Consider the following 14,921-nt stretch of genomic DNA (forward strand, 5'->3'; position numbering starts at 1 on the left):
AGAGCCATCCTAAGCGCCCGGGCCAACCTTGCTCCAATGGAGCCCCCACTGCGGGAGGGGAAGAGAGAGACAGAGAGGAAGAAGAGGAGGAGGGGTGGAGAAGCAGACAGGTGATTCTCCTGTGTGCCCTGGTCGGGAATCAAACCCGGGACTTCTGCACGCCAGGCCGACGCTCTACCACTGAGCCAACCGGCCAGGGCTGTTTTGTTTTTTTTTTTGTTTTTTTTTTTTTAAGGACTACCTGCTGAGAACTGAATAGGTACCAGTCAGGCCAAGTGGCCTAGCAACAGCGCAAGAAAGGTCCAGAGCGAGCCTTAGACTGGAGGAAGGACCAATATTAAGCAAACGTTATCACGTGTGGCATGTATTCCATCTTGACAGATTTGATTAGGGACAGACCCTGAGTCGCCCAAAGAGATCAAACACACCTTGGATGGCGAAAGGGGCTATTTTAGCACGGCCCGGCTAGCGCTTCCTCGGCGGCAGACCCGGACTACGTCACCTCGTAGCGTCTGCGTGTTAGATCACTTTCCCGCGCCGGGTGACGCAAGTGAGTATTGGCGCGACGGCCGGGCTCATGGCGAGTTCTGTTGGGTTGGCGCTATGTGGGCAGGCGCTGGTGGTACGGGGAGGCAGCCGGTTCCTGGCCACCACCACTGAGAGCAGGTGAGGGGTCTGGACTTAGAGGAGGAAGCCCACTACGGGCGCGTGTCGGGACCTGGAGACTCCGATTTCCCTGCGCCGCCGGGCTGCGCCCGAGCTGGGGTGCCCCGCGGGAGTCCCGCCACTGTTTTCTGGACCTCCAACGTCTCATAGGCCCGGCCAAGTGCCTGCTCCGTGGAGCGTCAGCTCTCTCAGCCCTTCTCCCAAAAACTGCCCGGGTAGCGCCCCCATCGCCGGCCCAGGGCCCCGCCCCCTCGCTAGCAAGTCTCCGCGGGGGCCAGGCGGGGCCTCGCTCTGTGAAGCGTGGTGGTCCAGGCTAGAGCCAATGCAGGGTCCCGGAAACGCCCGCCGGACCCGAACGTGGGGAAATAGGCGGCCCTGGCCTGCCTGGTTGGAGAGGTTTAATATCCGGGAACGTGTTCGGACTGTGATCTCCGGGCGCATTCTCTTTCGCTTCTCTTTAAGGTGGTGGTTTCTGCACCCTCATACTCTTCTGCGTCTTTCGACCCCTGCCCTACTTGCTTTTCAGGATTCCGAGGGTCTTATGCGACAACTCCTTACTCGAGGGTGTACTCAGACTCCGCACGGCTCACCTCGCTGGTGGCCCTTCACACAGTTCTGTTTTTGCTTTCCGTAATTTAACACTCCTTCCTCATCGTTTTCCAGTGTGTACACACCGCCCGGAATTTTTAAATCAGGAATCAGGAGCTTCATGGATATTGGCAGTGGCTGTTTCTTTTTTCAGGGTTTTGATGATCATACTTGAAACAGATTACTGCCTAACAAATGCACTATCAGTGCTCACTGTTAAAGCGTTTGGTTTCAGAAATCCAACAGAGTGTTAAATTTAGATTTCACAAAAAATTGACTCATGTCATGTATCCCTGATTGTTTTTTTTAGAGGCTCCCAGTATCTAAAATACTGCCACAGGGAGACATCATCCACTACTTGCTTCCCTAATGGCCAGCAGTTTCTGACTTGGATGAGTACTACTCTTTTCTATAGGTATAGTGCTCCATGCAAAAAGAGTTTAAAGTGCAGCCACTTTAAAAGCTCTAAATTTGTACAAGATGCCTTCCCCATGCCAGGCACTAGGGGTGCGTGGGTAGAGTAAGCCATAGAGAACTTAGAGTCCGATGGGGAAGATAGGTGGCTCCTGTATTGATCAGTGCTTGGCAGCCATGGGAGTTGATTTGGGGTAAGCGAAACATTTTTCTATACAAGAAATGGGAATTTTAAATTTAGGTTCAAAAAACCCACTGAAAATACCAGAATACAATTTCTCCTAACATAACCATTGTGCATTGATATCCTAGTGCCTGAAATAATAGTATATTACTTCCTGTTGAGCTTTTGTTCTCTCTTTACTAAATATTTTTTGTACAGAACTATGCAAGGTCCTGGCCGGTTGGCTCAGTGGTAGAGCGTCGGCCTGGCGTGTGGATGTTCCAGGTTCGATTCCCGGCCAGGGCACACAGGAGAGGCACCCATCTGCTTATCCACCCCTACCCCTCTCCTTCCTCCCTGTCTCTCTCTTCCCCTCCCATAGCCAAGGCTCCATTGGAGCAAAATTGGCCCTGGGCGCTGAGGATGGCTCCATGGCCTCTGCCTCAGGCGCTAGAGTGGCTCTGGTCGCCCCCAGATGGGCAGAGCATCGCCCCCTGGTGGGCGTGCCGGGTGGATCCCGGTCAGGCGCATGCGGGAGTCTGTCTGACTGCTTCCCTGTTTCCAGCTTCAGAAAAATACAAAAAAAAAAAAAAAAAAAGAACTATGCCTGTTGTGTGTGGCAAATCTAAACAGAGATTAGGCAAATAAAGCTCCATCACTATTTTGTGAAGTAGCATACCTGGATGGTGTCCTGTTGTGGCTAAGACCCTTAATTTATGAGTATGCAAATATATTCTTTTCCAGGGAGATAAAAGGAAAGAGCATTTTTATTAACAAAGTGCTTCTTTTAAAATCTTTATCATTTTTCTTTAGTGATGATGACAGCTTCTTCACATATGATTGCTGTATTGCAGAAAAGAAGTCACAAGAAAATAAAGGGTGAGATATTGGGGAAGTACATTCAAGACTTGATTTATGGTTTGGGGAATGGGGCCTAATAGCCTAAGAAGGAGATTGTTGTCTTTTTGCTGAATTATTCATTTCTTTTTACCTTGCTCTATAGAAAAACCAGGTACCACCTCAGGAAAGAACTGTGGGACTAATTCTTAAATTAGGCATTAAGAATATTAAGACTTGCCTGACCAGGCGGTGGTGCAGTGGATAGAGCGTCGGACTGGGATGTGGAGGACCCAGGTTTGAGACCCCGAGGTCGCCAGCTTGAGTGCGGGCTCATCTGGTTTGAGTAAAGCTCACCAGCTTGGACCCAAGGTCGCTGGCTTGAGCAAGGGGTTACTCGGTCTGCTGAAGGCCCACTGTCAAGGCACATATGAGAAAGCAATCAATGAACAACTAAGGTGTCGCAATGAAAAACTGATGATTGATGCTTCTCATCTCTCTCTGACTCTGTAAAAAATAATTAAAAATAAATTTAAAAAAAAGAATATTAAGACTTTTCTAAGTGCTTTTAATTACTGTCAGTAATGAATTTTTTAAAAAGATTTTATTTATTGTTTTTTACGGTGTGGGGGGGTGAAGAATGAGAAGTATCAAATCACAGTTGTTTCACTTTAGTTGTTCATTGACTGCTTGACTGTTTGTCATGTGTGCCTTGACTGTGCAAGCCCAGGGTTTTTACAGAGATAGAGAGAGAGTCAGAGAGAAGGATAGACAGGGACAGACAGGAACGTAGGGAGATGAGAAGCATCAATTATCAGTTTTTCGTTGCGACACCTTTGTTGTTCATTGATTGCTCTCCCATATGTGCCTTGACCGTGGGCCTTCAGCAGACCAAGTAACCCCCTCGCTCAAGCCAGCGACCTTGGGTCCAAGCTGGTGAGCTTTTGCTCAAACCAGATGAACCCGTGCTCAAGCTGGCGACCTCGGGGTCTCAAACCTCGGTCCTTCCATATCCTAGTCTGACGCTCTATCCACTGCGCCACCGCCTGGTCAGGCCAGTAATGATATTAGTGGCACCTTGAAATAGCAATTGGTTTTATTTACTTATTTTTAAAATTTTATTTATTGATTTTACAGAGAGAGAACGGGGGCAGGGAGCAAGAAGTATCAACTCAGAGTTGCTTCATTTTTGTTGTTTATTGCTTGCTTGTCCTGTGCTTTAACCAGGCAAGCCTAGGGTTTCGAACCAGAGACCTCAGTGTTCCAGGTCAGTGTTCTGTCCACTGCGCCACCAAAGGCCAGGCTAGCAATTGGTTTTAAGTGCATCGTGTACAGTGTGTGAAATTAACTTTAGCTAATTGAAAGGAAAAAAAAGCAAAGTGTGGCGATTTTATATGGTGACTTTCTTTAGTAGAATTAGTCTTGTGCCTCTTTTTTTTTGAGAGAGGCAGGGAGAGAGAAAGACAGGAACAGCACGCTGCTCCTTTGTGTGCCCTGACTGGGGAATCAAACTGGCAACCTCCGTGCTCTGGAACAACACTCCAGCCAACTGAGCTATCTGGCCAGGGCTTAATTTTTTTAATTTTTAGAGAGACAGAGGAAAGGAGAAAGAGGGGAGGGGGAAGGGAAGCACCCATTTGTTTTCCCACTCAGTTGTGCGTTCTTTGGTTGCTTCCTGTGTGTGCCCTGAACCGGGATTGAACCTGTAACCTTGTTTGGGATGATGCTCTTAATCAACTGAGCTAACCATCCAGGCTCCTTTTTTTTTTTAATTGATTTAATTAATCCCTTCCTCTAGTCTTGAATTAATTCATGTCCATGAGGGAATGGGCCATATGGTCACTGAGGGTCCTTCCAGCTCAGTTCTTTGGATTTTGGTTTGTATACTGAGAGATTTTTTTTGTTTAGTTAGATTTTTTTTTAATTTAGAAATTAAATTTAATGAGGTGATATTGATCAATAAGAGTACATAGGTTTCAGGTAAACATTTCTATAGCAATTGAACTGTTGATTGTGTTGTGTGCCTGTTACCCAAAGTCAAATCATTTTCTGTCACCGTATATTTGTCCCTTATTTAGTTAGATTTTACTCCTTAAACATTAGAACTCTTTGAACCTCCACATATCTCCTTAATAGGTGTGATATTTTGGCTACATGAACATTATAGCCTTTTCTATCTCTTCCCACATTATAAATGAATGAGATTGGCCTGTAGAAACGCAGCCTTATTTACTCAGGTAAGGCCTCACCGTTCTCCTCTTTTCTTCCGCAGGGAGGACGGACAGCCTGTGGAGAAGGGGAGTGACACCATCCTAGCGTCCACCTTCTCCAAGTCTGGAAGCTATTTTGCTTTAACTGATGATAGTAAGCGTCTGATTCTTTTCCATACAAAACCATGGCAATGTCTGAGTATCAGGTATGAAACGCTAATGTTGAATAATTACAGTGTTGAACACACAACTTACACTTGCATGCCAATAATATAGTGACAGTAACAATTACAATACACAACTAACACATAGGGCCATTTGTGTGCCCAGGACCTGTGATGGGGCTGGGAGCATTTTCCTCACCCTTATCTACTGGCCAGGAGTCTAGAAGCTGATCCCAATCACTTTATTTATTTATTGTTATTAATTTTTAAAAAGAATTTTTATGAGTTTTTTTGAGCCAAACTATTGACAATTACTAGGAAGCAAAATCTCAGCAGATCAAGAAAATACTCTGAAAAATGGCAGTTTCACCACTTGATCAGAATCAAAGGGGAAGACATAAGAGGGTTACATGAAATTCATTGGTGAAAGATTAGGGAGGTGGGAGAAAGCAAAGCCGATCTCAGTCCACTTAGAAGGGCAGAGCCAGACCCTGTACTTGACCACTCTGGTTCCAGAGTTGGTGGCCCAGCCACTGTGCCATCTTGTTTTCCAAACTATTTCTCCAGCCGTGTGGTGGCAGAAATAAAGGTTAGCATGCCCATAGAGTGTCAGGGTTTTGTGTAAGTTAAGGCATCTGCGCTACTATTTTAACTCAGCGGTTTTTGGGTTAGAGCACTTATTTCTTTTTTTAAATTTTTTCATTTTTTTATTCATTTTAGAGAAGAGAGACACAGAGAGAAATAGAAAGAGAAGGGGGGAGGAGCAGGAAGCATCAACTCCCATATGTGCCTTGACCAGGCAAGCCCGGGGTTTTGAACCGGCGACCTCAGCATTCCAGGTCGATGCTTGATCCACTGCGCCACCACAGGTCAGGCAAAGAGCACTTATTTCAAAGTATTTGAGATCAGATGGAGCTCAGTGCTGATGGGGGAGGACCATAGTAACTCAGCAAGAGCATAGATGTCACAGGGCCAAAGCAGTTCCTGTTAGCCACAAGTCGTGTAAGTGTTCCTTGGTCTTACTTATTCCTGCTCTACACCTCTCTGTCATGTCCGAAAAGGGAGGGAGTGCTGCAGTTTTGTGAAGCCCTGTTTCCTGAGAGCTTCCTTGTCTTACCATGGTCATGTGCTAGGAGAGGAGGAGGGGGATGCTCACACATGGTGCTGGGCAGATGTCAGTTTCTTTGGGCTCTCACAGTCTCCTGTGTGTGAGTTCTCTTTCCTTAAGAGGCTGAAGGCTGGAATTTTTCTAATTGTTCTGTGACACTGATGGAAATACCCACATGGAGCAGAGTCAACCCTGTCCTCTAATTCTCTCTTCTCTGAGGTGTATGTTTTAACTGTCCTTAGATAATAAGAGAAAACATGCAGGCTATAATGTTTGAACTACTAAATAACAAAGGTTAAGGAATTTCCTTTTGTGTTGGGACAGCCGTGTTCATTTGATTTATTTTATTTTATTTCCTAAGAGGATAAAAAGCCGAATTCCAGTTGACATCACAAGCAAGGAGTACCCACCCATTCTGTCCTGTATTCCATTCAGATTAAAAATAAAGTCTGGTTACATTACTTCGTTTTTATCTTATGCTTGTTTGTTTTTTAGTTGGAGAGGGTTCTTTTTTTATTTTTTTTAGTTCATTTTAATTTTTTATTTTATTTTATTTTTAGAGAGGAGAGAGAGAGAGAGGAGAGAGAGACAGAGAGAGAGAGAAGGGGGGAGGAGCTGGAAGCATCAACTCCCATATGTGCCTTGACCAGGCAAGCCCAGGGTTTTTGAACTTTTAATTCATTTTAGAGAGGAGAGAGGGAGAGAGAGAGAGATAAAAAGAGAGACTAGGAAGGAGAGGAAGCATCAAATCCCATATGTGCCTTGACTGATAAATGGCAAGCCAGGAGTTTTGAACCAGCGACCTCAGTGTTCCAGGTCGACATTTTATCCCACTGCACCACCACAGGTCAGGCCTTATGTGTGTTTTTATTGATTAGGCAGTAGATGGTTTAAAAAGCTTTAAAAGACAAGTTAAACAGAAGGCTATACAGTGGAGTGTAAAACTTCACTTCTACTCTCCAGTTCTCTCCCCACAGAGAGTTTCCCAGGAGAAGAATAACTTAAAAGTATGTTGCTGTGTATGCAGGTTATAATTGAAAATGAATCGCTTTTTCTGGCCGACTGCTGTGAATTCACATCATCCTTAACTTGGCAGGCCTATTAGGTGGCATATTTTTGCCAAAATAGCCTGAACATTAGCAAATATTTAGAATATGGAAGATGTTAAGTGTTTTCAGGATTTGGGGTAGCTACTACAAGGCGCTCTGTGGGCTCTGACCCTGAGCATCTCCCACAGGGATCTGTGCACTTGGCCTTGGTTTTGAGTTGCTTCCACAACCTGTAGGAAGGAGGGAGGGATATGAGTATGGGAAGGAAACCAGTGACAACAGTGACAGGAGGTGGCTGTCTCAGTCAGCTTGGGCCTCTATGACAAATACTGTAGCATAAGAAACAGATAACTTCTTTTATACAGTTTTGGAGCTGGGATTCCAAGATCAACGTTTCAGGAGAGCTAGTTTGCCTAGAGGCCTTTCTCCTTGACTTATAGATGGCTATCCTCTTGCTGCCTTTTCACATGGTTGTCCCTCTGTGCCCTGTCCCTGGTGTCTCTTGACGTCCCCAAACATAATAAATCTCGTTTATCTGTAGGAGAAGTTCCAAAAATGAGTTGCCAGGTCAAAAGATAGGTACATTTGCCTGACCAGGTGGTGGCGCAGTGGATAGAGCGTCGGACTGGGATGCGGAGGACCCAGGTTCGAGACCCCGAGGTCGCCAGCTTGAGCACGGGCTCATCTGGCTTAAGCAAAAAGCTCACCAGCTTGAGCCTGGCTTTGCTGGCTCGAGCAAGGGGTTACTTGGTCTGCTGAAGGTCCGCGGTCAAGGCACATATGACAAAGCAATCAATGAACAACTAGGGTGTCGCAACGAGGAACTGATGATTGATGCTTCTCATCTCTCTCCATTCCTGTCTGTCTGTCCCCATCTATCCCTCTCTCTGACTCTCTCTCTGTTGCTGTAAAAAAAAAAAAGATAGGTACATTTGTAGTCTATAGAGAATCCCAAACTGCCTTCCCAAGGTACTCTCTCCCTCTGCCTCCTAAGTAGTAAGGTGCCCCTTTCCTACCCTGGATGGCACAGGCTGGTATCAAATCTGATGACTCCACCTGATAGAAGGAGATGGTGTCCTATATACTGAATAATGAGGGTGAGAGAGCAGATTTTATCCTTAAGAACCACTGTCTTGTGTGCTGACTTCTCAGGTATGAGCTTTGCTTTCCTACTGTTTTGTTCCCTTTCTGTTTAATTACATATTAGGGAGCTTAGGTTTTCCCATTTGTTGTGGAGTCCATCTGCACCAGTTACTTTCCCAGGGCCTTGGCCTGGTGGTAGCACAGCATGTAGGTTGAGAGCTGTCTAGGGCCATGGAAGCTGGGTGAGCCTTTTCCTGGGCACTTGTGTTGCTGGCAAACTTTTCAAAGGCATGTCATCATGACTGCTGCAGGTCTGGTTTCTGCAACATGATGGGTAGGCCCTGGGCAGGACTAGACCTAATGCTGTGTGCGAGGGATGGTGGATGAGATCAGGGAGTAGCAGGGGTCCCCAAACTTTTTACACAGGGGGCCAGTTCACTGTCCCTCAGACTTTTGGAGGGCTGCCACATACAGTGCTCCTCTCACTGACCACCAATGAAAGAGGCGCCCCTTCCAGAAGTGCGGCGGGGAGCCTGATAAATGGCCTCAGGGGGCCGCATGCGGCCCGCGGGCAGTAGTTTGGGGACGGGCAGTAGTTTGGGGACGCCTGGAGTACAGTGTCCTACTGTGATAATTAACAGCTGACGGGCACTTCGTTACTGTCACTACTTTAAAACTTCACCTTGCAGGGTTTTGAGGAAAAGCTGAGGAGGAAATTGTGGGTAGCAACTATTCTTTTCAGGGTAACAGCTTAGAGTGACAAAAGGGCACAGAACCTATGAGTTGGGCAGGTCAGGGAGGCTTCAGGCCCAGAACTGAAGCAGAAAACTGAGGTGTTTTTTAAAACCAGAAATGAGGACACTGGGCTGATATGATGCTTTCTATTTTAATGTGTATATTTACTAATGAGAAATCTTAGGCACGAAATCACACCATTTTATAAAGTACCTGTGTTAAAATAATAAAAGCCTGTGGAGAAGGCGGTGCTCCTGGAAATCCGATCTGGGTTGTTCTACTTGCAGGGATCTAGAGATGGGAGAGTCTTGCTGCTGGAATGTGGTGTGGGGGAGCTTGGTGTCCCCTGGCGGCCAGCAAGACCCACTCATGCTCAGTCTTGTTGAACAGTATGGCTCTCTGCAGGTGGGCGTGGGGGCACAGTTCTGTGCGTGTGAGTGTATGCGTGTGCATGTGTGTGTGGGAGAGGGAGGTTCAGGGCTCACTTGCAGGACCAGGGGTATCCAGCTCACTCACAGAGGGGAGGGGCAGATCAGGCAGATTGAGCAGATAGGCCCTGGGGCCTGAGGGCACTGGGCTGTGAACCCAGTCATTCAGGGAGGGTGGAGAGAATGCCAACACACTGTAGAGGGCGAAGATTGCTGTCAAGTGGCATTTGCCTTCCACAGGGTGCCTTTCCTTGGGGCACCCCAGAGGCCTGCCAATTGTCCTGTCCTATGCCCTGCCCTTCCCCTCCCTTCTGCTACCTGACTCCCCAGACCCAAACCCACTCTGCAGAGCTGGGCTGCATCATGGAAACATTGCCAGGCCCAGTTTAGTTTGAGCAGCTGAAAGCATCCTGGTATAAAACAAAGGGATGAGGCCCTGGCCGGTTGGCTCAGTGGTAGAGCGTCGGCCTGGTGTGCAGAAGTCCCGGGTTTGATTCCTGGCCAGGGCACACAGGAGAAGCGCCCATCTGCTTCGCCACCCCTCCCCCTCTCCTTCCTCTCTGTCTCTCTCTTCCCCTCCCAGAGCGAGGCTCCATTGAAGCAGGGATGGCCTGGGAGCTGGGGATGGCTCCTTGGCCTCTGCCCCAGGCACTGGAGTGGCTCTGGTTGCAACAGAGCAACGCCCCCTGGTGGGCAGAGCGTTGTTGCCCCCTGGTGGGCGTGCCGGGTGGATCCCGGTTGGGCGCATCCCGGTTGGGCGCATGCGGGAGTCTGTCTGTCTCTCCCCGTTTCCAGCTTCAGAAAAATACAAAAACAAACAAACAAAAAACAAAAAAACAAAGGGATGAGATACAGAGTTGGGTGGAAGCTGGGTGGGGGATGGTATAGGGCATTGGTCCGAAACAACCCTGGGCCACCGACTGGTACCGGTCCGTGGGCCATTTGGCACCAGTCCGCAGAGAAACAATAAATAACTTACATTATTTCCGTTTTATTTATATTTAAGTTTGAACGATGTTTTATTTTTTAAAAATGACCAGATTCCCTCTGTTACATCTAAGACTCACTCTTGACCAGGGGTCCCCAAACTACGGCCCGCGGGCCACATGCGGCCCCCTGAGGCCATTTATCTGGCCCCCGCCGCACTTCTGGAAGGGGCACCTCTTTCATTGGTGGTCAGTGAGAGAAGCCTAGTTCCCATGGAAATACTGGTCAATTTGTTGATTTAAATTTACTTGTTCTTTATTTTAAATATTGTATTTGTTCCCGTTTTGTTTTTTACATAAGATATGTGCAGTGTGCCTAGGGATTTGTCCATAGTTTTTTTTATAGTCCGGCCCTCCAATGGTCTGAGGGACAGTGAACTGGCCCCCTGTGTAAAAAGTTTGGGGACCCCTGCTCTTGACGCTTGTCTCGTAAGTTTGACAATTATATTTAAAAATACTACAGTTTTTATGCCGGTCGCATAATTTTATTTTGTACATTTATCTGGCCCACCCTAAAGACCAGTCTGTGAAAATATTTTCTGACACTAAACTGGTCTGTGGCCCAAAAACAGTTGGGGACCACTGGTATAGGGGATAGGGTGGAGGGGAGGACTGGGTTCCCCTCAGGTGGGTGCGCTCCTTGGACTAGCTGCTCCTCCAGAGTGCTGTGGCTAGGCCATCACAGCTGCTTAATTGGCCCATTACAATGTGCACGAGCCATTGTGAAATCATAGAGCTGGGAGAATTTTGATGAATCTTGCCCTGAACCTAATTGTTCCTCATTTCTGCATTGTGCTTCCTCTTGCCATTCCAGGAGGAAGTTCAACCTGAGGCCTGCAAGACCCTGTCTAGGAGGCCTCCTCTTAGCCTTTTCTGTATTTGGGTCCCTCTGCTCCTGAGAAGTACAGGGTCCTGTTTAGGTGGTATGTTAGGGGCATAATTCCTTTAGGCTTCAGTTTCCATTATAAGCTAACACCTGGAATTGAGCTTCCCAAGCTAACATCTGGACTTCCACATGTTGGGCTGGTGCTGCCTCAGAACACATGGCTTACAGCAGGCATCCCCAAACTACGGCCCACGGGCCGCATGCGGCCCCCTGAGGCCATTTATCCAGCTCCCTGCCGCACTTCCGGAAGGGGCACCTCTTTCATTGGTGGTCAGTGAGAGGAGCACTGTATGTGGTGGCCCTCCAATGGTCTGAGGGACAGTGAACTGGCCCCCTGTGTAAAAAGTTTGGGGGCCCACAGGTTTGTTGCAGGATCTTGTGCCAACCTGTGTCAACCTATGCAAGCCAACCTTGGGCATCTCTCTGGCCTAGGATCGTGGTGAGGAGGTGCACGGCCCTGACGTTCACAGCTTCTGAGGAGAAGGTTTTGGTGGCTGATAAGTCTGGGGATGTTTACTCCTTTTCAGTGCTGGAGCCTCACGGATGTGGCAGACTTGAACTTGGGCACCTGTCCATGCTGCTGGATGTGGTATGTGAGCAAAGTGCTTATTACCTCCACTGTGATCAGCTCAGGTGGGGTGGCACAAGAGGGTCTGCCTTGAGCATTTGGATGGGTTTGGGTTCTCCTGTAGCAGGGACAGCCCTCTGCAGACTTGTGAGCAGGAGGATTGGAATCTAAGAAAGTGAAGCTGACTGCAGGGTGAGTGAGGGGGGAGGGGCAGGGTGGTTCTGGATGTGAGGGTTGGCCTAGGTCACAGTGATGAGGTGGAGGGGCGTGGGAAGAGCAGGCGCAGTCATGAGGTCAGAGTTTGTCCTTTATTCTTCACGGGCATCACCTGAGTGCCCTCCCTACTCTGGAGCCAGGAGCTGTCCTACTGGAGGCACCCAGAGGCCGGGTGAGGGCTGAACTATGGCCATAGATGGTAGAGTTGAGGTGGTTCCTACAGGGACACAAGCATAATGGGAGAAGTAAGGACTTGGTGACTGGTTAGACATGGGGACATGTGAACTAGAGGAAGGTGACTGGTGCTAGAGGCAGGAAGGCAAGGGTGGAAGTAAGGATTGTATTGAGATGACATCTGCATGGACACGGACTGGGGACTGGAGACAAGGGGGACTGAGGGTAGGAGGAGGGAGTGGCTCTGACTGTCCTGTGAGTGAGTCTGCCCTTTCTCACCCTTTATATGCAGGCCGTGAGTCCTGATGACTACTTCATCCTCACCGCCGACCGGGACGAGAAGATCCGGGTGAGCTGGGCCCTGGCGCCGCACAACATCGAGTCCTTCTGTCTGGGGCACACTGAGTGAGTTGCCCTCCGCACCATCCTGCCCTCTGGCCTCCCAGGGAGGAAGCTAGGGTTTAAAACAGAATGGGCCTTTCAGTTAGGAAGCTGGTGCCCAGGTGGAGGCACTGGCATGAGCCAGTAGGCCTCTGGAAAGGAGGGGACTGGCCTTTGTGCAATTTCTAGCTCTATTGCAGTGCAGCCTTCAGGATCTCCATTCATGCGGATGCAGAGAGGTTTTCTTATTGGCACTGAGGTCTCAGGAGCTGTGCGGAGGTCACAGCAGCACTGGAACCCTGGCTCATTCTGCTTCTCTTATGCTGCAGGTTCGTGAGCCGCATCTTTGTTGTGCCTGACCATCCTGAGTTGCTGTTATCCTCGTCTGGGGTAAGTGTGTCACTCGGCCACGTGCCCCTCTCATTTCCTTTCAGTAGGGACCGAGCAGGAGCCATGCTTGGGGCCAAGAGCTTGTCTTTTGTTCCCAGTTGTGGTTTGTAAATCAGTGTGTTCCTTTTTTACTGGTGTCTGTCCACTAGGTGGTGCTTGTTTTCTGAATTGTAGAGCTGGCTAGGCCTTGCTCCTTGCTTGTGTCTGTACACTCGGGGTGTGTGTGTGTGTGTATACATCTGTGTGTAGAGCTAAAGTGGGTGTGTAGGGGGTCCGTTCTAAGTGCTGTTGTTTCATCTATAATAACATTGTGATCTCAGTTTAAATATTTGACAGAGGAACCCTTTCTGTGTCTTAGAGGGACCTGTATTCCGTCACTGCTGATATGCTCAGTACTTTGGTGTGCTTCCCCTTGTGTAAATGCCTGATTATTATGTGTCCATGTGCACGCATGCATGTGTGTGCATGTGTATGTGTGTGTGCATAGTTGGCCTGAATATAGCCTGGCATGTGACATCAGGTTGTCATGTGTCCTCTGCTTGTTTTACTTTGTTGGGTCATCCATTTTCCTTAATGACTTATGTGAGCTCTTTGAAGCAAAGAGCTGCTGGTTGGGAAAGGCGCTCTGGTTGTCCCAGAGTTACAGTCCTCACAAAGTTGGTGAGAGCTTGGGTGTTGGGGGCAGGGTGCCATGCTCCTGAGCAGTGCGTTGACCCATCCTTATGTGCAGGACTGTACCCTGAGGCTCTGGGACTACAGACATGGCCGAGAGCTGCACTGCTGTCACCTGACTGGCCTGCAGGATCCAGCAGGCCCCGGGGGCAACAAGGTAGCCAACTTTGTCTCTGGCTTGTGGGGGCTGGCAGGGCGCCTCTCTAGTCACTCAGATCTTGTGGGGGGAAAATGTTTCACATTGGAAATACTTCTTTGCTGTTAGTGCAGCTGGAATTCTTCCAGCTTTGGGGAAATTGTGTATTTCAGATTCTGAAAGCAGCTAGTTAAGCAAGTTGGAAATAGTTTTTATCTTGCCATGTTTGCATTCAAACATCTAATATATGGGGAAACCACTAACCCACTTGGAAATGGGAAGAATAGTAGGCCAGGGGCAGAGAGCTTTGCTGTGGGTTTGATACCCCGGTAGCAGGCTGAGCACCCACCCAGCATTCTTTGTTGTCTGTCATGGATTAATCTCATTACACCCCAGGTCAGGTCATCTGGGCCTCAGTTGCCAAGGAGATTTTCAGGGGGAGGGAGGTATGGGCTGCCTACTGGGGTCTCCAGGAGTCTACATGTTCATGGGCACCCAGCTTTGATGCTCCTGAGCTAGTCCTGTGCAGCCAGGGTCTGGGTTGGTTACACGTGGGTAGAGCTGCCTGCTTCCTAGAGGCCCACCTGGGCGTGGTGGGGGTGGGGGGAAAGGTCTGCTATTATATCTACTCAGCCCTGCAGAGCTGCCTGTCCCTAGGGGTGCTGTGCACTTTCCCCTCCAGTCTCCATGTGGCACTTTTCCAGCCCTCAGGAGCTCGCTCTCCCTCATTGTCTGACGACCAGGTGTGACCTAAGGGGCCTGTCTGCCTGGTCCTCGGCTTGGCTTCTTGTTTCCATTGTCTGCTCTGAGACCATTCTATGGCAGCTGCTCTCACAAGGCCTCAGGGCAAGCAGGCTGGGCCCGAATCAGGCCAGGGTTCCTGGGACCCCCAGCCAAATGCTTGTAGGGGCCACCAGGTCAGTGGTTCCTGCTGCCCTGGCTGCCCAATGGGCACCTCTGCTTAGGCTTCCGCAGTTATGGAAGGTGTAACAGAGAGAGGCCTGATTGTTCTGATGACTTCTCATCTTTGTGCCCTCACTTAACTTGATGCTCCAGCAGCGAGGTTG

At 48.7% G+C, this 14,921-nt stretch overlaps 1 protein-coding gene across 2 annotated transcripts in view; it reads left to right on the top strand.

The window, feature by feature from the left end:
• The first annotated feature begins 522 nt into the window (after positions 1 to 522).
• The window catches only part of WDR4 (WD repeat domain 4), a 28,991-nt gene continuing 14,592 nt past the window's right edge, over positions 523 to 14,921 (top strand). Inside the window, exons 1-7 of one of the 2 annotated variants that reach the window (XM_066259292.1) lie at positions 523 to 666; positions 2,645 to 2,710; positions 4,941 to 5,084; positions 11,750 to 11,906; positions 12,568 to 12,680; positions 12,986 to 13,046; positions 13,777 to 13,875. In XM_066259292.1, coding sequence (XP_066115389.1) covers positions 578 to 666; positions 2,645 to 2,710; positions 4,941 to 5,084; positions 11,750 to 11,906; positions 12,568 to 12,680; positions 12,986 to 13,046; positions 13,777 to 13,875 — 729 coding nt within the window. In that variant the 5' untranslated portion in view covers positions 523 to 577. The remainder of the gene's footprint in view (positions 667 to 2,644; positions 2,711 to 4,940; positions 5,085 to 11,749; positions 11,907 to 12,567; positions 12,681 to 12,985; positions 13,047 to 13,776; positions 13,876 to 14,921) is intronic. The other variant, XM_066259291.1, reaches the window with a different exon arrangement.

This window comes from Saccopteryx bilineata, chromosome 2 (genome assembly GCF_036850765.1).
Source record: "Saccopteryx bilineata isolate mSacBil1 chromosome 2, mSacBil1_pri_phased_curated, whole genome shotgun sequence".
NCBI classification, from domain to species: domain Eukaryota; kingdom Metazoa; phylum Chordata; class Mammalia; order Chiroptera; family Emballonuridae; genus Saccopteryx; species Saccopteryx bilineata.